Source organism: Anser anser (assembly GCF_964211835.1).
Source record: "Anser anser genome assembly, chromosome: 5".
Taxonomy (NCBI): Eukaryota; Metazoa; Chordata; class Aves; order Anseriformes; family Anatidae; genus Anser; species Anser anser.
In genome coordinates, this window is record NC_139725.1 from 18,453,153 (window position 1) to 18,477,258 (window position 24,106).

The 24,106-nt window shown below is 35.6% G+C and overlaps 1 protein-coding gene across 8 annotated transcripts in view; it reads left to right on the forward strand.

The window, feature by feature from the left end:
- Nucleotides 1–24,106, forward strand: part of SHANK2 (SH3 and multiple ankyrin repeat domains 2) — a 352,030-nt gene that overhangs the window by 70,485 nt on the left and 257,439 nt on the right. For all 8 annotated transcript variants that reach the window (XM_083838465.1, XM_083838461.1, XM_083838466.1 and 5 more), the window contains one exon: nucleotides 11,234–11,300. In XM_083838465.1, the coding sequence (XP_083694591.1) occupies nucleotides 11,234–11,300 (67 nt within the window). The remainder of the gene's footprint in view (nucleotides 1–11,233; nucleotides 11,301–24,106) is intronic.

A 24,106-nucleotide genomic window follows, 5' to 3' on the forward strand; every position in this document is an offset into this window, starting at 1 on the left:
AAAAGTGCATCTTCCTTGAGAACAACTTGATGGATGGCTTTTTAGCAGAGAAGCAGAAAAAAAGATGTAATTTTTTCCTACTTTTAGTATAGAAATAAACATTAAATTTCCTAATACGTGTAGTGACTGAGGAAGAGGCTTACCACAATCTGTATAAAGCAGGGTAACCTAAAAATATTAGTTATTTCTCATCTAAGGAAATAGAAGGTAGTAAAAGAGTGATGTGAAGCAGGGAAGTTGTGCCTGGGATGAATTCACCAGCACGTTCGTTTTTGCTGCCTGACATGTTTCATGGTAACTTTAGTTGACTTGCCCGTGTATTCAGTTCAACACTTCCTGGCAAGCTAGTTCTTGCATAACACGGGATCCTTTTGTCATAGGAGTTAAGTTTGCGTTTCAAAGCTGAGAGAGTGAGATAATTTAGAAGTGATTTGCCTGTAAGTTGTGAGGAAAGGACTTACATTTTTTATCTTGCTGTCCATGCAAGCTTAGCTTAATCTGAGGGTATTCAGGCATGGCTTATTCATGAGTAAGAGCAGTTAAGTTTTAAGAACATGGCTGTGTATCTTCATGAAAGGACAGTGTACAGTAAAATACACATTCTACTTTTTAAATCATATTAAGATTACTTGAAAATGAGCTTGGCTGCCTAAAGGCACTTTAGGTATCCAGCCAGTATAGAGCCCTGGCTAAGACAGCACTGCAGGACAAAGAAAGACCAAAGTAAGGTTGGTTAGTGTAATAGCCTTCTTTTAATTTTGACTTGAAATCACTGTGCTTGTCAACTCTGGCAGTGTTTCATGGCTACTGAGTGTATTACCAAAGACCCAGAGGGACTGTAAAATCTGCAAGCAAACCCAGAACTTTAGCAATGAAAACGTACTGATAGTGTTATGCTTGCAGTGGACTTTTTTGATAATACCCAGCTAAGTACATATGTATTTGGATGCCCATTGTTGTATAACTGAATATTTGATTGTTTTTTAAATTTCAATTACACAAAAATCTTTATGGTAAAATCCTAGTTCCTTGAAGTTGTTAATACTGTTTCATTTCCCTGGCATGGAATTGTATTCCTCACATTTTGCTCAAGATTTTTTCTCAAAACCATACTATCAACTCTTTCTATATGATATATTCCACTTAATATAATTTCATTTAATTAACATTACTTGATTTTAGCACCATGCAATTATTTTAAGTTATATGAAATTGCACACTGCATTGCAACAAATAACTGCAAAATCTTTAGCTACTGATAGATAGTTCTTGCAATTTGCTGTAGCTGAAAACAAGATGCTTTCCCTTCTAAAAAAAAAAAACCAAAACCAAAACCAAACAACTTTCTAAGAGTTTTAGGAAGCAAAAACACTGCTCGAGAAGCTATGGTTGTAATTTTTATTGCATTCCCTTAGTGAGGTTCAGGATATCTTTGCATTCCCTACAGTACTGATGCTGCAAAAGTTTTTTGTTATTGCCCAGTGAGATGCTGAGCTTTTTCCACCTGTTGTGGGACATTTTCCATGAGGCTTAGGTTCCAAGGGTGTTAAAAAAAAAAAAAAAAAAAAGCTTAGATCTTAATGTAGCAGTACTTTACAGTTTTAAAGTCTTGTCTTTGATTAATATTAACCGAGTCAGGTCACCAGGTGGCTCTCACCCAGACTGCTACAGAGAGAGCTTTGAGGGCGTATGTAAAGGACTGCACCCAGCGCAGCAGAACTTCATGCTGCTGCGCTTTGGAAAGCACAATGCTGTGACCTTAATACTGAGGCGATGTGATCGTGGCAAATCTTTGTTTAAACAGTGCTAAAATGATCAAGGGAATGATGAAGAGCCTCAAAGAAATATTGGCCCTTTCCCATAATTTATATTTTCAGCTGCTAAAACTAGTTGTTGAGCAAATGCAAGGTATCTATTTTAAGATACTGCATGTCAATATCTGACTACAGATGGCTCCATGAATCATAGTTGGAAGAAGGAAAATGTTAGACACTAAGATATTGTTGCTAAGAGATTTTTGTACACAGTATGCTAACATGTGCTGGCAAATTTGGGAACAGTAGCGGCAGCATGCTTTTGGAGAAAAAAATTTCAGTGGTGAAGAAACTGTCTTCAAAGGACTATTTAAAGGATAGTAACATTATTGTGCTTTGTTGTATCAAGAGCTGATGAAGATGAAATTGTCTTTCAAGCAGATAATATACAGAAAACATCCAAAAGGTAAAGCTAATCCTGCTATCCAATGAAATAGAAAGCAGCAACTAGAAGGAAAAAGAAAAAAATATACTGTACTTTGGGGCTTAAATTAAGCAAATTTCAAGAAAATTGAAGGTGACTTGCTGATATTTTGCCATCTACTGGACAAGAGATACATTAATATACAAAGTTAGTTCCTTTCAAAATGGAAAATATTGGTCTTGTATTACATTATATAATTACAACAGTTAAGAATTATTTTCTGTCCAGGAAAAAAGCATGTATGAAAATGCTGAGTACAATTTTTTTTACTCATATTCTTTAATAACATTACTATAGAGTAATTTTAGAAAAACTGCCAGCTTTTTATTGTTCTGGCAGAGATGTAGGTTATTCCTGCACTTAACATAAATCTTTACTGACTACTATTTAAAGAAAATAATATTAATTTTTTTCTGCTTTGCTTATTCTACGTATATCTTACACATCTTATTTCAATGAGTTTTACTGAAACTTGAAAACAGTATTATATCTAAAATAAAACTTCAAATTCCAATATTTTAAAACTTTCTCAATTCGAGTAAAACCTTTTACATCTCATATATTCTCAGAAAAATATTATTACCTTATCTATACAAAATATTACACAATTGTAAAATTCTCAGATGTGCTTCTGACATATTTCTAATTATATGTATTATATCTCAACTTCAAAACTGATTACTTTTAATGAAAACTTTTGGAGTGTAAATGAAAAAAATGTCTCCATAGTGTAAGCATATATATTTTTGAGGTTGTGTTTCTTATCATCCATTTTATATGTATTCAAGAGAGGTATTAGAAAAAGAACGTGAAATAGTGATATTAATAGTATATTAATAAAGCATTTGGTTTTATTGTATAAAAAGATGAACTAAAAAAAAAGTTTTATTTTAAAATATTATAGCCTCAAACTCAAAAATCAACTGTAATCTATACTACTGCAAAATGTAGGATGCTGCTTTTCCCTTTGCTTTTGGAATGGAAAATGCAGAATTCATGATTATTCAGCATTTGTATATGAGACTATATGGTTATTGTAACTGCATAGAATTTTCCAACTGGTTCAGAAAATACAATTTTTGCTTTATTGAATTCTTAATGTCTTTAATTGAAAATAACTAAAACTGTTATATTTTGCTAAGATATTACTTGAAAATCTGTTTCCAAAGGAAAATTAGTTTTAAATATGTTTTTATATTTATAGAATTTATTATTCAATTATTTTTAAAAGCTCTCTGAAATTGGGCAAGAAACCAGTAATACTTGATAAGTACATTTTTCTCCCACACCTATGGAAAAGAAATTGAGAACGCAGATTGCTTCATGCTTTTCCAAACCAAACTCCATCTGTACCACTGTAGAGAGTTTTAAAATCTACATGCTGCTCATATATGAGAGCAACTAACGCATATCAATTTAAGATTTTTTCTGAGTCTGCAGTGGGTGCTATATGATTTTTGTGTCTCTGTTTATCAGGAATATAACCTCATTGTGCTACGTGCAGCCTGGACATACACACTCATACATGAGAGTAAGGGCATCGCACTTAACCTAAATTTAACTTTCTAACATCCTTGTGGATGAATACTGCATACTTGATGGTGCACAGTGACAGATTTCAAAGTGGCTTTAGACTCTGAAAAGCCTTTGCCTCTTAGTTTTATTGGGGAGGGCTTTTCTTTCAGGTGGACATGATAGAATAATGTTGAACTACATTGCTTTTTCATTGCCCCACAGTAAGTACCATTATATTTTCATATCAAATTATAAAGGTGTCTGTGTCCAAAGATTATGATTATAACAGAATGGTTTAGAGATCGTCATGCTGTTGGATTATTACACCTTATTTGATATTTCAACTACTGAGCGAGTTGTTGGCATTTTTTTTGTTTTTGTTTTTTAATCTGGAAATTTATGCTCATCAAAAATTACAACATTTCTGATATTTTTAATATTAAGAAATCATGTCACAATTAAGACACGTGGAAGAGCTATTCGGGCAGCCTCTTTGTTAAGAAAGTGATCCCAACTGTTCCTTCCTTGTGATAATTTCTCACCTGTCTCCACTGATTGTGAATCCTATTGCATAATGGTGATGGCTGTCTGAATGGAGTTTCTTCTTCTATTTTTACCATACTGTAGTGCTTAGTGGTATATTAAATAAATTATAATTTTATAAGTCTATGACTTGAGTGGAAACCATTTTCTGGAGAATCTTATGGTCACGGTCCATAAGATTCTATCAGGGTTGCAGGGTTCGATCATCTTTTCCTTCCAGTTCTTCCTGGGCATAGGAACAACGCAGTGTAGATAACACCTCAGAGAAACCTGTATGTTGCATCTGTTTTCCCTGCTTGCCTGAGACTGGGTAAAGTCACTTTTTGTCCTGGGATACAACTATCTCCTTTATTGTATAGTACCATACCTGAGCTCATTGCTATTTCAAGCTTGCTTGAAAGACCATCATTTCACAAGCACTGCTGGATAGCAGAGACAATGCAAGGGTGAAACATCAGCCCTGAAGGCAAGAATAATGAAATGTACTTTCATCAGAAAAGTGAAATTGTCTGGAAAAAAAGAGAAGGGGGAGAAAAATCAGGTGGGGCATGCTGGCTGTTTCATCGTGAACTGCTTATTGTGATTTGCAGCTGCAGCCCAAACAGCTTCCTCCGTTCTCCATTTAGGCAGAGCACTTTAAAACTTTATGTCTTGCCTGGTCTGAAATTTAAGCATGTGCAGAAGGAAGTTCAGCAGCCTTGATTGTCAGTGAAACGTTAATGAACCATGAGATGCAGTCCTTACTTCCATGTAGAAAGTTTGTCAAAGTTCATTGGCTGGGCTTAAGAGGGGACAACTTCAGTTTCTTTTTTTCCTTCCTTTTTTTTTTTTTTTCTTATTGTGAGGAGCAGTTTGTTCCAAACAGTAATAATGTAATTTAATCACGGCACTTGCCTTCCAGGGACTAACCTATAAAGCTCTAAAATCATATTTGCTAAGAGGCTACAAAGATCTTACGCTAATTTAATATAATCTCTACCTGTGATACATTTCAAGAGCAGAAAAAATCAATTGTGAAAGGTTAGTGACAGGTAAAGTGTATATGTAATTTCCAATTTCCCGAAAGGAATAAACACTGCATTAACCACAATTCGAAAAATCTAAATGCTTGAGGGTAAGTAATTGATATATTGACAACTGCACTTACAAGGCTGAAAAGAGAAACTTCTGTGAGACAGTACTGCTACTTCTATCTAGTCCAGTGTCTGAAAACATTCATGAATCTTTCTCCTGCTAAAACCTGTCACTGGGCATCTGTCAGTCTCCAATGTATACACAAAGCAGTCTTATTTGCCTTAATTCCCCAAGATTTCTTTGGGGAAAATGATTCAAGAAAGGAGAATTAACAATATGCCTCGAATCTTTAATCTTGACTTCTGAAAGCCAACCTAAAAACTGCATGTATCCAGAGGGAACGTTCCTCACTGTAAATACCAGAAAACCATAAGATGAGAATAATGCTGTGCCAGGAGAAAGACGTACCCTTCTAACGGTGCCTCACCAGTTAGTCTTTTGCTCCTTGTCCAGTTGCGTGGTTCTTGTGTGGAGCAGCAGTTGCAGAGTGCCCTTGTCCTCTGCCTGGTCCCCTAGCCCAGCCTAAACATTGCAGTTACTTCATTCATTCAAGTTTCTGCTTCACTGAGCTGCCACTTAGTTACCATCCATAGCAACTAGCCACGGGTGGATTAAAATCATCCCCGTCTTCACTGAATTGGTGACAGAGCATCTGGGATTGCCTGGCATGACAAACAGTAAGCCACTGTAACCGGTTGGGTTTGAAAAGAAACATCTGTTTGTGAGACAGAGAGATGATGGGGTACTGTAACAAGCTTTGCTTCTCCCAAGGCAAAGCAAATATCAGTGTAAACATACAGCTGCTGGTCACGCTCTGCTCTGCATACCCCCTGACAGTAACAGCCGGCTCTCAGCTGCGCTTGGCTGCCTTGCCCAGGGGGTCATGAACCCCATGGCCTGGTGCTTCACAGCCGTCTGAGTGCAACTCTGCTATGACCTGTTTCGGTGACTCCATTAACATTTTGTTACGGTGACATTATGAAGACAGGGCGTCATGGAAGTAGGAGATGATACTGCCATTCTATCTGCATGGGTTTGCCCTACTTTATTTTGTGAGTTACCTCCTGCTCTGATAGGTCTTCAGGCTTAGTGTTAGTTTCTGCTCACTTCCCTGTTGTAAGGGTATGCGTTTATTCAGGTTAGCCATGTACGTAATCAAATGTAGTTAGAAAATAATTAGGTGTCTGTATCAACATTCTTAGTGTGGTAGGTTAAACTTGGAGGGGAGGGAGCTGATAAATGGTTCACTGGTTACTGTCTTTCATATAAGATTGCCTCTGATGATATGAAAACCAAGAGAGTTTCTGTTATATCTGTTGTACAGCTGAGTATGTGGCAGAGATCCCAACCAAATGTCAGTGCAGCAGATAAAGATCCTACTTTGGATCTGAAAGCACTGCACTTGAACTACTTAGTCGTGCTTTTTAGCTGGACTTTGACTGACACCATGCTGGGATGCTGCAGGTGCAGCCTTTCTGATTCTGGAGCCAATGCAAAGTAAATATACGCTTTAAAAATAGGGCAAAAAATACAGGTTTTAGTGAAAATTGTAGAAGAGTGACTTTTTGAGAAAATGCAGTAACCAGGCTTTATCAAGTTTTGCAGGATAGTTTTACTAAGGACATGAACCTGAAATATCGTAAGACTGCTGTATATGCTGTTTTTAAAAAGCTGCAATTTTTGAAGCTTCAGCATAACTGAACCTGTAGATAGCCTCTAGTTATAAAGTGCTAGCTCCAGACTTTCATGGTAATATTTCATGTCTGGAAACATGCATGTGATGCATTTTGATGACTGCAATCCAATTCCTACTGGAACTGGAAGAAACTTTCTCAGTAGTTTTGCTGCTTGTGCTGCCTTTTCACTGCCAAGAAGAGAAGTTTTGTGACCCTCAAAAAACAAACAAAACCTTCTTCCCTGCCATTACTTGCCAAGTAGAAATCTAGCACTTGACTGCAGAACATCCTTGCAAGCAAAATAAGGCTATCTGAAAACACGTAAATTATCAAGTGTGTAGAGTACCAGACTCCATTATTTTTTGTAAAGTTACATTAGTATTTTTGTTCTAAAGTACAATGCAATTCAGTACCATTACAGATTTCCAATTACTTTTCACTCTAGTTTTTGTCTTCATCAAAAGATATTGCACCACTCTAATTTGGATTAAATTTGAACTGGCTGAAGCCCTTTGCTTTAATCTTGCGGAGACTATTCACTTGTCCTAATGAATTCACATTAACGGGTTTGTCTGAACAAACTATAGAACTTTGGTTCAAGACAAATTTTGGTAGGAAACAGGTGTTGGCTGGTGTGTTTATAGTTTGCAACTGTAAAAATTGAATGAATATAATTTTGTATCTTTCAGATTTTTCACTGACGTCACTTTCTCCCACACTCTTTACCCATCAAATTCAAGTGAAGTACATTGACATTATGCCAAGAAATATTTGTACTTTTTTACTTTTTCTTGCTTTCTTTAGATCTTAACATACTTGCCTTCATTTTTGCTGTTAGAATTTTACATCGTGTTTTTACTGAATTGAAATAAATTGAATTGAAAGAGATGATACCTTGAGCTTGCTGAATCTAGTGCTTGATTCAGAAACAATTCTCTGTCAAGCTGTCTGTCAGCTATCTGGTACTATCTTTTTTTCAAGCAATAAAATGTGATTATCACTTGAACAGCATGTTTATACTTGAGTTTTAAAATCTTCTCTGTATCAAAAATTCTTTCATTTGAGTAACATGGTGGCTGTCTAGCAAGCTGCCTGTCACTGCTCAATTCCCTGCCTGAATTTTGTATGCTGACGAAAAGTACTATTGCTTGCTTAAAATGTAAAGAAACCTCTTGTGTATACACAAATGTTACTTTTATGTGGCAGGCTGCAGAATGTGAGGTTAAACAGGTGTTTTTGAACAACTTTATTGTTACTTACATAATGCCATTGGCCAAGGAGAATCCTGAGTTACACTTTAGAAGCTGGGCAGCGAAGGCTGGGGGCCAGATTCTGATACATTATCCATGCTGAGAAGCAGATTTTTTTTCATGAGTAGTTCCTGGAATAAAGGTGTTCTGACTCATGGTTAAAGTACTAATTTTCAGATGGATAATTATCGCTATTGGTGATGAGCTGGCAATGCTCCACCATATCAATCTAACTCTGTCTGACCTCCCTGATCTTTGCAGATATTATGTCATGCAGAAATCTTATGATACATCTGAGTCAACTGCAGTCTTGAAACAGAAGTGGGATTGATTAGAACCAGCATTATTGATTCATACTAATGCATTTTGCTTGCAAGACTCCATCATTAGATGTAACACAGCTGAGAAGTGCCCAAAGCAAAACATTTCATTGCTTTTAATATTGTAATCAGAAAATAATTACATGATTATCACTAGTAAGTGTGGTGGTATTGTATGTGGGTCAATTATTTAAAACATGAAAATTATTATATTGCACATGCTGCACTCATAGCTGTCTACTGAAGATTATTTTAAAACACAAGTATATACCTATTAAGTATAACTGCTAGGAGCTGTATAAATATGGAATAGAGTTTGTGCTATCATACATACCCTTGAAATGAGAAACAAACTTAATTGCTATATTTACCCTTTATGCTGGAGAGAATTTTGTAATGAAATAAACAATTCACAAAGAAAAACAGCAGAACCTAAAAGTAGTAATATGAAGGGGGGGCTGGGGGTGTGAGAGTGGGGGATCACACACCTTGGATTCAGGACATAAACATAATAAATTCTATATTCAACTGATACCAAGTAAAGCTTAAAAAAATTTAAATAGAAAATCATTCTGATACTGTATTATTCTTAAAACACGGTAATTTTTTGAAGGCTTGCTTGTACTTTACTAGCCAGTAGACTTTACAATCTGAACTAAATCAGCCTGTCTCTCCTTAAACCAACTTCTGCTTGCTTAGGACCAAGAGATAAATCAGAGATTACTCCACTGTATGTGAAAACATTTATTTGGATCTGTGTCCTTTTGCAAAGATTTCTAGAACTGCGTACAGAAAGGTTTCATGTGTGATGGCTTCAGTCATAAGGACTCCCATACAATGGGAGTTCCAGATCTAAAGAAATGCTTTAAAATGAGCTCACCAGAAGGACTGTAAAATGGAGAATAACATAATAATCTGACTGTCATCAATCCCCATCTATTTTTAAGTTTTGCAGTGAGTTCACTTTTCTGAGTTACCCATTCCTGCAGCTAATAGTCATTAGACTGCATAGTCAATAGCTAATAGTCAATAGACTGCATTTTGATGAGACCTGTTCCAACACTGCAGTAGGATATATGTAAATCCACTCTGAGGCCTGCACAAGATGCACTAATGGCACAATGAGGCATACTGTAAATAATCAGTGCAGAAGAAAAAGCAAAGAAAATATGTGGAAGTATTTTTATTTTAAATGAAATAGATGTACTGAACATGACCAAGTCTACCATTTAAAGCAGATTTGTAAACTCTTACATACATAATAGTCAATATTTTCTGTCTGTATCTTGTTGCTTGTATATAGTCTTCATTTTTGAGGACTTTGATATTATTTTGTTTCAGTTAATAGTAAATAGAATTGGCCCTTCAAAGAAATTTGCTTCAGTGAGAGCAAAAATAAACTTATATTAAAAAATATTACTGATGTTAACTGTACCTCATACAGCTCCCTAGGAACATTTCTTCCTTTTTATTATTCTTCATCCCCGAGATTTGTGGAGTGGTTCAGATGAGCAGATAATCTTTCTTGGTAATGAGTTCAGAATTTTCCTGAGATTTTCTATCATTTCTCATGATTGACAGTAGCCCTATATCCAGGGGAGTCCTTAAATAAGGTGTTTTTGGTTTTTTGCCTTTTTTTTTTTTTCATTTGTTTTTGCTTTTTGCCTGCACCCTATTTATGCAGAAGCTCCAGTGGGAAAGGTGAGCACAGCTTATCCCTGTTACCAACATTAGGAAAGCCACAGTGACACTGGGTGGAAAGAAAGCTGCAAAATGGATGCAGAAAAAGGAATTGCTGAATATCCAGGGCAAAATAGGACAAGGAGGAGAAAAAAGGAGGAGATAGCAAGAGTATAAGCAAATCACCTTCCTCATCATATCCACTGGAGATGTTTCTCTTTTTGAGTTCATTTATATGAGAACTTGGAATAGACAGTTACACATCTGTGGTGGTCAGGAAATACATGAAAAAGAAAAAGATTATTTTAGAAGTGTAGTTATTAAAATACTTTAAATTCTATATATATGCATAAACTTTTGCAGTTTCTCCTTTGTAGTCATCTTTGCTGTCTTGGTGATACCTGTCTACTTGTAGTTTTTGGTATTTCCTTCCTGATTATCCCATGTACATTGCACTGCAGCTCCTGCTTCATTGTTCAGGTAAGGAGCAAGGCAGAAGCAATTAAAGGAAAAAAATATATCTTAAACATATCAGAGCCTGCCATTGGGCAATTCTCCACACACCAGTATAGTGCTGAAAGCGCTGGAAATGCTGTATTTAATGTGCACTGCTGATTTTGACTACCACAACATGAAAAGCTCCATAGCTCTTCTAGCGGTCACCTGAGACTTCCATGAGCAAAGAAGCCTTAGCAAATGGGTAACTGGACATGTCATGCTGCTTTTGGTAGGTTGTGATATCATTTCTTAGCATTGCTTCAGAAATGCATTGTGTACAGTAGTAGCAGAATGGAAGTGGAAATGTCCAAGAAGCAAACAGTTACTCCATTCTGCAAAATGAAAATATATGTGTGTTGTTTGTAAATAATGTAACATACATATTTTTCTACTTAAATTATGACAATATATTAATGGTAACTATTTTGCAATCCTTCAGGTGGCTATAATAGCGGGAAATTTTGAGCTCGCTGAATATATCAAGAACCACAGGGAAGCTGATATTGGTAAGCAAAATATTTGAAAACACTGAAAATGTTATACATTTTAAAACCAAGATTTTATAAAGAAGTTAATATCATTCAATGTGCGATATGATTACAGGGCTAGTGACGGTATTGTTTCAGGAAGATTTTAGAAGTAATTTTTCCTTAAAAAAACGCAGGCAGGAGAAAAAGATTAAATATTTTCAAAATATGCTCTGAAAAAAAAGTAATTTTGATATTAATTTGAAATAATGCAAGTCATAGATGTTTCATGAGTATGAATTAGCCACTTTCTAACAGATTAAATACATGTGTCCATATGAAGCAGAGCTAAATTGGCTCCTGCAAGCTGTTTTGAACTTTTGCATGGTCCCAGAGAAGCTCTTGAGTACAAATAATTGGTCAGAAGAAGATTAAGATGCTTCTCTGGAATTGAAGAGATATATGGCAGAAACTACTATCTATAAAATCTTTTCCCCTTAGTGAGGGTGGTGTGTGAGACTGGATTAAGTCTAGAGCAGTTCCAAATGACAGGCATTCAGGTCTATTAACAACAACAACAACAAAAAAAACCTTAAGGTTATTTAAAGAACTTTTTACATACTGTGTTTTGCCATTAAAACAAAGATTTCAAAAAAGCGATTTCTAACCCAGTTTCATTAAAATAAATTTAAATCCTTTAACTGAAGTCAAATAAAACTCTATAGGAACATCCTGAAGTTGCTCTAAAAAAGGCGTTCATTGTGAAGTAGGAGGGTCTATATAGTTGTCTGCACCGATTTAACTCGATGATGTATGTCTAAGACTTGTTAGTGTTTAATTTATGTGGAAAACTAGGTCAGCTCACATACAACATAGGACTGTGAAAGAACTGTTCTAGATTAAGGTCTTTCTTCTCTTTCCCTGCCTAGTTCCACATGCTCTGCAGGGACATAGTTTAAAATTTGGCACAATAATGTGAATTCTAGTAGCATTGTGATACTTTTAAGTCTTTGCAGTATGCTTTGAGAGAACTGAAGAAATTGCATAAAAGTTTTGCATAAAAGTTATGTTTCTGCAGTTCATAGTGAGTTTGTAAGATTTTTACCTGACATAGTGGGGTAGTTCCTTTCCATATAAGATGTCTTCCTTCTGTATTTACAAATAGTCTGATGTAAACATTTAATTTAGAAATGAACCAGCTATTCCTAATATGGTAAGAATCTTTGTGTTTATATTTACATATGGCTAATGATTTTAAAAACTTTTTGATGATCTTGAAGTGAAAGGAAAAGATTGCTTAGATTCAAATGGTCCCCATTATTTCTGCTGTGCTAGTTCTTGGTTCTTTGGCTTGCCCGTACAGCCAGTGCAGAAAAAGTGCTGCACATAGACAATGCAAACTATTGCATCTTGTTTTTCTAAGTGCATTCTTTCTCTTAAAAATAGTTATGTACAAGGAAAAAAAAAAGTCTAGTGAAGGAATGACTTGCTGGTGTTAACTATGTGTACACTTTTGGCATAAGTAACTGTAAAATGTAAGTAATGCTCACAGTACACTTATTGACTGTAGCCTCTAAGTCGGATTACATAAAGCCATATTCATGCTGAAGTCATTCCTCTCTGACTGTTCAGTTTTATACTGCTTCTCCTTCCCCCTGACCGGTGCCATGTCCAAGTTGTGTTAATGTATGAGAGAAATTGGAATTTAGTTAAAAAGTAGATGGATGAGACTTAGTTCAGGAAAGAAATGATAACCACATGACTTTTGCTTTAGGCAGAACTGAATGCATCAAAATATCTATTTCTTGAATGTTTCCCAAATAAAAAATAAATGAATCAAACAACAATATCCTGAGCAGAAAACCTGATAGCTAGCATAATGAAGAATGTGCAAAACTATGTTCAGCACTTCAACTTCAAAAACTTGACTTTTACTTACCTTACCAGTTTGGTTATCTGCTATATTCCTGTAGTTTTGGATGTATTCCAACATACAACTTTTGATTAATGCACCTTCTTAGAGCACAGAGGCAACAGAGTGGCAAGAAATAGCAAAGAGCTAGAGAAGTATCCTAAAGCTTCCATTTTTCATGAAATACACTTTCAGAAGGTGTATTTTTGGTTAGGTATTGAATTTTGATATTAAATGAGTTCATAAAGCCTCATTATTATTTTAGACCTATTTAATAATCAATAAGCTACAACTTTGGGAAATTCTTTGGAATATATACAACTTTGTGTGTGTCCCCTTTTCCTATGGAAGTTTTAGATGGTAGATGATGTGGTGTTCAATCATTTAATAGTAAGATTGTTGATGATATTTGTGATTATTCACAAAAGCATTTGTTGGCAGAGGGGTTGGTGATGTATTGGAAAGAATGTCCACATTGCTCTTGGAAGATTTCTAACCTAATATTTTGACTTTTAGTGATCGTCATACAGTATCTTTAGCTATAGATACTTTTAAAATGGAAGCCTATTATGCAACAAAGTAATAGAAATAACAATAATATTTTTTTCAGAATGAATCTACCTGCTTTCCTAAGTGTGTCATCTCGAGGATGGGAAAATTTTAACTGGCTAGAGTAGCTGGAAACTGGACTTAACTTAGTAGTTTCAAGAACAGTTATTTTTTTATCTGTTGACAGAAACAAGTTTTTACATTTCTCAAACTGAAGTATCTGAAATTTAGAAAATGATATTTGCTTGAAATCTCTAATCTTACACAGTGAGGAACTACATTATCAGTGTCCATCTGTTTTGACATGAGCTAATTAACATTATTCTTAGATAATTTTGTTGTCCCAAGCTATTGCAGTAGGAAGTCACTTGTACTTTCAATGCAGAAGGTATTATGTGGGTGTCTTCCAGTTTGTCAGTAGTCACAAAGCTGTTTCAAGTGTTGTTGCCAAAACTGCAATTATAAGGATCTAACAGCAGTAATGTAATGCTTATGATTCATGGTCCTGTGCCATGCATTGCTGTGAATGAGCTGCTTTGTTCAGTGGCAGAGATCATAGCTCAGCCTTTCCACAGGAGGAGGAGACTGCTGCCTATGCAGTAATGGGATGAGGCTGCAGCGTGCCAGCAGCAGGAGCACTACATCTCAATGCACTAGTCCATAAGAGCTCTACATAAATACATTTGCATGCTTAAGTACTGGGTCTATCACTCGTTATCTATTCCACCTTTGTCTGACAATTATATTTCATTGGCTTTTAGAGTAGGATACTATTTTAAGCCATACACAAAGTCTAGGATTGTTCAGCCTCAAGAAGTGGCTGAACTGCATGTCTTAAAGGGAGACTTTTTTTTTTCTCCTTTCTTTTTTTCCCCCTTTTTTTCCTGGCCTGAATCTGTGCCAAAATGTAGTGCTAAGTCTGTCCTCATTGTTGAAGATCATAGAGAAGCAGCTCTAGTAAAAAACGACCAGGGTATCCTCTAGCAGTAGAAAATACTAATTTACAGCAGAACTACTAAATCTTTGCCCCTCTAAAAATTAAAAATCTCAGATACAGATCAATTCCTACGGAGATTGCCCTTCCTTTTTATTTAATTATGAAGCACTTATATTAGACAAATATGTTGAAATTATGAACAAACAGGCAAATATAAAATAAGCTTTTCTGTTTATATGATAATTGTAAGACTTGACTCTATACTGTAAAAAGAAGAAACTGTAATAATATCTATTTTAGAGTCATAAAAGGCAAAAATGATGACCCATGTTACTAAAGTAATGTGACATCTGACTGAAAGAGGGGGATGTTCTAAGGTGTGTAATGGCTGTTTCTATCACTCAGATCTTGCCAGATTAAAGTATCTACCTAGGGCCAATATGAGCGTATACTTTTAGTCAGAGAGATGAATTATGTCCATTTTCCTTTTATAGAAGCAAATGAAATAATGGTTGTATCCAGAACAGAGTATGTATGTGCCATTGGCAACCTGAGTTGTCCAAGGAATATCCAGTAAATGTGGAGAGAGGACATTTTGCCAGGAAAGTTTTCAGCTACATAAAATTGTGCTATAGAGACCACTCAGTTGGCTAAGCTGAGGGTGTTTAAAGACAGATAAAGTCATTCAGGGTTTCAAAACTATCAGGAGAGGTCAGAGCTGGTAGACGTACACTGAGACAGATTTAAGCACCAGCACTGTGATTGAAGAGCATGTGCGGCAATTGTTCTCGCTCCACCCTTCCCTCCCTTCACCCCTTCTCCCTCTCTCCATCATTCCTTCAGTCTGGAGAAAGCCTGATGTCCACCACATTCTTGCCACGGGTGGGTGCAGCCCTCTATCTCTTGACTGATTTAACACAGGAAGTTTATGAGAAAATGTGGGATGACCCGTAGAAGGGGGAGACCCAGAATCCAAACTTGGTCATTATTTTCATGACTCTGATTTACAGAAAGTTAAACATTCAGACAGTGTTGTAATTTAAGTACTTATATTCCTCTTTGGCTCTAAGCCCTTGTCCCTCCCAGCAAACTGGAGTTTCAATAAACCTGCTTCCGCTTAGCCATGGTACTAATATGAAATCTGTTAGCTATTCTGTCCTATTAAAAAAAATTGACCTTTTCCTCTGAATGCTCAGCATTGTGTGGGTTCTCTCACACATGCTCTGTCTTCTATCAGCAAGTTGTTTCTTTCCTACCTTGCTGCTCTTCCCACCATCAGCTGCCACTTAATCTTTACATTAGGTATCTGGGTGAGCAGTCTGTTGAAACTGTGGCATGAAAACTATTCAGTGCAGATAACCGTTTTTTGACTTGGTGCTGCAATTTTCAGAAACAAATGGAGAAAAAAGCCTTGCGGATAATTCCTGTGGCTTAGTACAGTAACGGACACCTTGCTGTCATTAACAGGGAATGTTTGCATCAGTCTTATTTGATGGAGATGGTACTGATTTGCGAGACCAAAACATATATAAAAATAAAGGATTCCGAAGAGAGGAAAAAAGGATATCAGTAAGAGATTAAAAAATAGATACAGATTTAATTGTATTTATTTCTTTTATGAAGTTCTAAACATCAGTGAATCCCTTTGTTGTTTTTTGACAGACATGCCAAAGTTGAATACAAATTGCCCTATCATTTTTAAAGTAATCCTATTTGAAACAAATGAAAATAATATTTTTCATAAAGCAAGAAAACCTATTACCATAAGGTACTTAGAAACTTGCTTTACAAGCAGTATGAAATACTTAGTATGGTTTCTCAGATTATTTCAATTAATCAAGCCCCTAAATTAGTTTCGTAAGGAATAATAACAATGTAAAAGCAACTTATTCTAATTATCACTTATTATGAAAGTCTTGGGAACCCAGAAGTATCTTAGAGCAAAGTGACTATTCTTTGCTGCACTCAGGAAGACACTACATACACTCCTCATGTACTGTATGGCAGTACCACACCACTGAAAAAAAATAATGTCCCTTTTTAAACTTCCTTTTTTTTAAATTTTATTTCTACTATTTACAGTACATTTATAATTTATTTAACTTCATGCATTTATTTATTGCAAACTAAGAGAAAATAATGGATTAAAAGATGTGATGAATAGAGAAGTTAATCCCTGATTGTTTTCATCCAGCCTGCAGCTGTCTGTGAGTAAATGAGCACAGCAGATTTAGGAAGCATTTGCTATATAGAATTTACTATGGCTTCTATAGAATGGAGGTACAAAAAACAATCATATATGTAATATTGAAGCTTTCATTAGGTACAGATATGCAGATATTAAGTATGTTGCAAGCTGATAATCCTTTGACTTGGATAGCCTATTTTTAAATGTCTTTTGCCTTGGTTCTTTGTGATGAGATGAATTTTCAGATGGATTAAATGACATGGGTTGTTCTTCTTCAAGTGAACAAGGTTTGTTTTATATTGTTCATCTTATCCTTCAGCAGCGCTGATGCTAGAAGCGATAGGATTCTTTTGCTATATTTTTGTTTGCTTTTTGTTTTTGAAAAATGAAACACGTTGAGCTGGTGTGTGAGTTTTGGTAGTTGATTAGCAGACTAACTAATACTTGGATACTGTTGCTAGGTTTCAAGTCAGAGTTCCTGTATTCCTCTATAATTATGCAGAGATATGTGTATGTGATGGTTTGCCTGTGCTTTCGCATGGATTTTCTTTTTTTTTTTTCTTTAATTTTGCAAGTCTGCTAATATAGGAGGCTTTTCCTTTAAAATATACATATTCCACACAGGGCAATTGCTTTTATATCAAACATTTTTCATGAGTAAAATATGACTAAAAATATTTATTTTATTGGAATTTTGACTGTAAATAGCTTAAGAAACATGCATTTTATTGTAGAATGAGCAAAACGGGTCTTTTAAAAGACAAGGATACTAGTGGGTTTGTGGTAAAACTGCTTTTCTAACCCCTTTTCTTTAATTAGATCAGAATGATTGAGGTCAGCATTCTTGGTTTATTAATTAATTTATTTATTTCAGCTGCAAGTGTATTTTTTTTTCCAATTAAATGCTAGCCAGCCCAATGAATATTCTGCTTGTTTACTTATTTATTTTGGTTTTGGGAACCTTTTCGTAATTTTGATTTTCATAAATCAAATGTCTGAAGAATACTTCTCAAGTTAGGAGAAATCATACTGAGAAAGATAAAAGCAGAAACAAGAAAGGGCAGTAAGTCAAAAGACTTAAAAATCCACAAAACTGTCAGCAGCATGAGACTAGTTCTATTTTTATCTCATGTTACTTAATAGAAGCAAAAGGGACACAAGCATGTATTACAGCCTTGTGCATTTGTCATTTGAATGGGAGTAACATTAACCTGTTTCATATGCTATTAGGCATTTTAACACGGAAAAGGGATGATGTTAGTGTAATCAGGATACCAATGACACTGAGATCTACATTGCCAACATTTTAAATGCATATTGTGTGAGAGATTGACATAATCCTATGTTCCCTTTTCCAGTTTATTTTAAATACTTATGTGAAATGAATGATTATTTCTCATGTCCATAGGAAAAAAAAAAAAAGCTTTACATTAACAATTTCTATGATGAGTTGTAACCCAATAAATATTGAGTGGTGTGCAATAAATTTGTTGCTATTATGTATCTGTTTTTCTCCAAAGGGTTACAAGGAATAGAATGTCATATGTTCAGTCATGGTATGCAGTAGCAAACAAATTGGAAAACTGGGAATTATTATCTTTTAATGTAATTACATACTGGAATGTAGGCCAGGGCTTGAAAAACTTACAGTAGTTTTTTTTCCCTTTGATCACAGGTATTTTTTTTTTCTGCATATGTATTAGCACAAAATAGTGCAGTAACTGTTTAGTTTTATTTCAAACTTTAAGCTTAATTTCCAGAAGTGGATTGTTCTTCTTGGCCTTTGAAATTGTGTAGTTCTGTGCATATTCATACATTTGATTTTTCTATGGGCTTTGTAGATCAGAGCTTCTAAACTATCCGATGTGAAACTGTAGGCAGAGCAGAGTATTGCAAATCATGTAGTACTTGGCCATAGCCTGTGATTTCTTAAAGCTTACTTTAAATTCTGAGCAGGAAACTAAGGAGAGAAATGTTGACATGTAACTGCTAATATAAGTACTATAGATTGTAGAGTGATGTGGTCTGGTTCTGTAAACCAGTCTGTAGCATGTTCTTGCCACCTACCAGGTAGGGAATGATTGCCACAGCTGCTCCTGTTACGAGTTTATTTTACAGACTGAACGAGACGAGCCTTGTAACTGAGCAAAAAATAAACTACCAGAGGAACCCCAGGCTATCTTCAGTGCCCTTGAGATAGTTTTCATTTCGTGCAAGAGCTTTGTGGTCTGAGCAGTGGGTATATGTCGTGCAAGGCTGGCTGGCTTATCCCCATCTTCCTCCTGGAAATGTCTGGGAGGATGGCAGAGGACAGGTGGAAGGGAAGTGTGGATACAATTGGTATGTCTTTGGGTCTTGCCCCATTTGTCACGTTTGGACCAAAGTGTCCCTCAGTGCTCACTTCTTCCTAGCCTGGCTTCTAGATAGGTCTTTGTCTTCTGCTAGCTCCAGATCAAGAGAAATGCTGCTCACCTTCTCTGCTCACTCTAGGCTGGGACCATTATATCCACCAGCTGGACACTGATTTTTTTTGTTTTTTGTAATATTCCTGTGTGCTGTTCCATCATGGAGCTGGGTCAGTTACCTCCCCAAGTCCTTAAAGCATGCCGTAATGCATAGTCCTTTCTCCACTCCTCTCTCTTTTTATTCTTTACTTTTTGATTTTGTTTTTAATAGCTTTCGCTGGCTTGAGACTTCTGAGGTAGTGTTCAGGGAAGCGAAATTGTAGCCTGTGTAAAGAACTAATGCAAGCTGATGAATTAAAAAACAAGCAGACAAATAGTGTCGCTAGCATTATGCTGGGAGAAAAAAAAAAAAAAAGAAGAAGAAAGAAAGCCTTAAAGCATAATCAGTAGGAAAAATGATTCAAGTATACCAGGGATAATTGCTCTGACTGGAGACAAAGCAGAATGTATTTTTGGATATTGAGCAGGTTATGAAATGAGTAAGAGTAATTTCTTGCTTTACAATAAATAAAGTAATTGAGTAGATTATACTATCCTCAACAATTCTGGTGAAATGCATAAAAGGATAATGCCATTGAGCCAAATAGGCAGATCAAGGGTCATATTATAAGCAGACAGCAAATACCCCAGACATCTCGAATGCTGAAATTTTGAACTAATATTTTAACTGAACTAGAACTTACGATAATGATTTTCGGTTACTCCCTGCAAGTGAAATTCACCTCTGTGTAAGCAGCTGTTGCAGTTCTATTTTCACTAAAGTGCAGCACTGAGGCCTGAAGTGTTCAACTGAATTGTTCCAGCTGATGGCCAAATCCTGTTCTAAGGCCCTGCAGCTCCATTGGAGCTACTGGAAGTGGTAAGCAGGCAACCCGTCCCTTGGGAGCTCATCTTTCCTAGCTAGATCATGCATCTAGATCAGATGCATAATCCCGCCCCAGGGTGCCTTCAGAGGCAAAGCCAGAAACCAGAATATGTTGAATTAGGTTTAGGGGATCTAAGAAGAAAGTAGTACTTTTGAATTTATATGGGACATGAAATTTGTTCAGTGATCTCTGGCTCAATTTTATAGGTCACAGATCCTAAAGCTGGAAGAGATTTAGTGTGATCATTCAGTCTGACCTTCTCCATAGTGCAGATTACAGAATTTGTATTAACTAATTCTTGCTGGAACTGGATTATAACTAGAAAAAACATTTTTTCTTGTTTAAAACCTGCAACAATGGATAGATGGGATTTGGAAAACTGTAACTGAGTCTTGCTGTCTGATGGCATTGGATGCATTTGTGAATTTTTCTAGAGTTGGTAACTCCTTCTTATCTTATCTTATCTTGTTTCTAACACCAGCTTGTCAGCTGTACGTGCTGGACTTTGAGTATAGCTCAGTCTTCATGACTCTACTGTGTTCTGGGACAACATTTCTGTTGTCCCCTGATTTTTTTTTTTTTAATAGACACTCCCATTTTAGCAACAAGATGCAGATCTAAACTATTAGAGAGAAAAAACTGTGGGTAGGTAGATGTAGAACCTGAACGAAGTTCAATTCAATTTAGCATAAAAGAAACAATCATGTAATTTGCTAGCATTTTCTATTGCTGTTTGATCAATATTATCGTAATTTTAAGTGTCTTGGTGCTAACTTATTGCAGTGTCCATTAAAATCTGTATCACTATACTTTCTGTAATTGCATTTTTTTTTTTATTTTTAATTTTTTTAAGGAGGGTATACCCCTTGGAAGTATGTGCATTTTAATCGTTATTTATATATATATAAGTGTGTGTGTGTATGTATGTGTATGTAGATAAAATAAAACAGGTTTATTTGGATGGCAGTACCAATATCAGAATATTAGAAGGCCCACACCTAAAAAAATGAGGCAGGAATTCTTCAGTGCAGATATGAGACAGCCCAGTAAGGGACAGTACAGAAGGAAAATTGAAGTATTGTACAGAGAGTTCTAGTATTCCTGAAAAGCTAACACATTTTCTTTAGAACCTTTTTCAGCGTGAGACTCAAGAGCTCTCTAAGATTGTGCTGAACACTACACAGGATTTCAAACAATGAAGCAGTGAAGTTATGTCAAAAATAGATGTAGGCCAAATGGAGAAATAGATGTATACAGAATCCCATGGCTTTCTATTTCTCCCATTTACAATGGTAAGAACACAGAAACAAGAGATGAAAGAACATGAAATAAATGGTAGTGATTAAAAAGAAAAGAAAAAGTAGAGATAGGCAAGAGTAATCAGGAGTTCTTCCTGAAGAAATTTCCTGTATTTCCCAAAGTATAAACAGATATTGACTGAAAAATAAAGGAAGTGAAAAAGAAACAAACTTGTATGTAATGTACATTCTTATACTGAGGACTTCATCACAGGCCTTATTCTGTACCCAGTGATTTCTTTTCCTTAATGAGACTACCTGTGTTATACAAACTTAAGGCTATAGGAAAGAAGGTGGATCTGTAACTTCTAAATATGTCTTCTTATCTGCCAATGTATATATTAATGGATATGTTATTGAAAATAATCAGGTTCAATATGACTTCTACCTGTGAAAAGGAACATCTCCTATGGACTAATTGGATTTGGATAAGGACAGCCTTCCAAATGCAGAAGCAACTTGCTTTCATTGCCAATCATTAAATAATTCGCTAAGCATTTGTATGAGCTTAGTGATTGTCAGGGATAACATTTTTCTTTTAGAATGGTTCAAATAACCTTTTCAAGCTACGCTTTTCAGTAATTGTTAATATCTTCCATTTTGAACAGATTTTTTACGCTTCAGTGACTCCCTTACTTGGAGCTCCTCTGTCTATTATGCTAAATTTATATAATTTTACCCTTGTTCTTAACAGCTAAACATACTGGTTTTCTTCCAGACAAGATTATTTATCAAAATTCAGTTGATGTTCTGTTATCCATTCAATATACAGTGGTTTGGAAATTTGCTTTAAGAACCCAGTCTTCACTGAAGAAATTTGTTTTAGTATTTTATGAATAATCTGATTTTAATATCATGTTATTAATGTCAGAATTTCAGTGAAAATTGATCTTGTAATATGCTGTCTCTTCAAAAGGAAACAGTGTCCTCAGAGAAGACCATTTGTTGTCAAATTACAGATGAGGCTTGATAAAGGGATAGGCTTTGAAGCATGCTGCTTCGTAATGAGTGTAATATTTCACACTGTATTTCACACTGCTCACAATATTTCACGCTGTTGTTGTTACTCTGTTTATATCTCAATCTCATAGACTGGTGTTCCCATGTCTGAGTTGACAGCCTTCCCCTTGGAGTTTGCAACAAGCTTTATCTTTTGTAGTCAAGGTTTTGTCACACTGTGGAAGGTACCTTAAGAGTAAACACTTCCTGAGTGTTTAAACCAGGTCTTAGGATCTTGGACAGAGTTCTCAGGGGGTCAAGGCAGTTGAAACTTCTTGAACTTTTTCTGTCATTCCGTCTCTATTTTAATGAGCTGATGGTTGGAGATTTTTTGTTTGTTTGTTTGTTTCATTGCCAGATGTTCAGTTCATTGACAAAAATGTTTTTGATGATGTTTTCCATATTTTGCAGTTTTGAGGGTTGCTGAATCAGTTGGATGTCTGTTTTTCTAGTTTCCATGGTTCTCTCCAGTCACACATGGTAGTCCTAAAGAATATATATGCTATTTGTTGCAGTTACCTTTTTTAAAAGATGTCAGAGAAATTGTGTTATCTAGCTTTGTGTGTTTTCAGGAATAGTTGAAAATGTAAGTTATTTCTTAACATAATAATATACAACAGAATTTATGGATGGCATATGTCGTTAAGGAATGTCAATTTTAATTTCTTCATTTCCCAAGTTAGCCAATTAGACATAAATATATTTACTTTTAAATATATTTATTTCTGCTAACACCAGTAGATTAGGACCTCAGTACTCTAGCAAAAATACTGGCTTAAAACTATCATTCTAGCTGTTTGTTTTTTAGAAATAAGGAAAGTAAAATGACCTTAATTCCTCCATCTAAAGTGTTCTCTTACTTGATAAATTTCCTTTCTCTATATATAATCTTTTGTATTACATTTCCTACTTGGTAAACTGCCTCTTACATCTCTTTAGAACATCTGCGATAGCGAAATTAAACATGAACTCTGGTGTGTTTTCACTTTTAAATGTACCTTATGAAATCTATAATTTAATACAAATCATTTATTTATCCTGAAGAAATTATTTGTTGCTTCAGAAAAAGCCTTTCAAGTGCTGACTGTCAGCTTGCTTGCTGGTTTGAGTCTCTTTCCTTTTCCTTTTCCTTTTCCTTTTCCTTTTCCTTTTCCTTTTCCTTTTCCTTTTCCTTTTCCTTTTCCTTTTCCTTTTCCTTTTCCTTTTCCTTTTCCTTTTCCTTTTCCTTTTCCTTTTCCTTTTCCTTTTCCTTTTCCTTTTCCTTTTCCTTTTCCTTTTCCTTTTCCTTTTCCTTTTCCTTTTCCTTTTCCTTTTCCTTTTCCTTTTCCTTTTCCTTTTCCTTTTTTCCTTTTCCTTTTCCTTTTCCTTTTCCTTTCCATTAATCTAACATCCAGCCACTAGTACTTCTAGCATTTCTGGTACTGCAGGCACCAAGGTACACGTGCGTCTTGACCTCAGGGATTTTAGCAGATTGAAATTAATGTTTTCATGTGTATTATGTGTCCTATTCCTGCATGTTCTGCCTACATGAATGCTCCTGCAGAGATGGGAGCCCCCTCCCATGGGGGCTATATCTCATGCTATGTGCCCTGATCCTGGCTCACTGTCTTTGCCTTCAAAAGGAAGTCCAA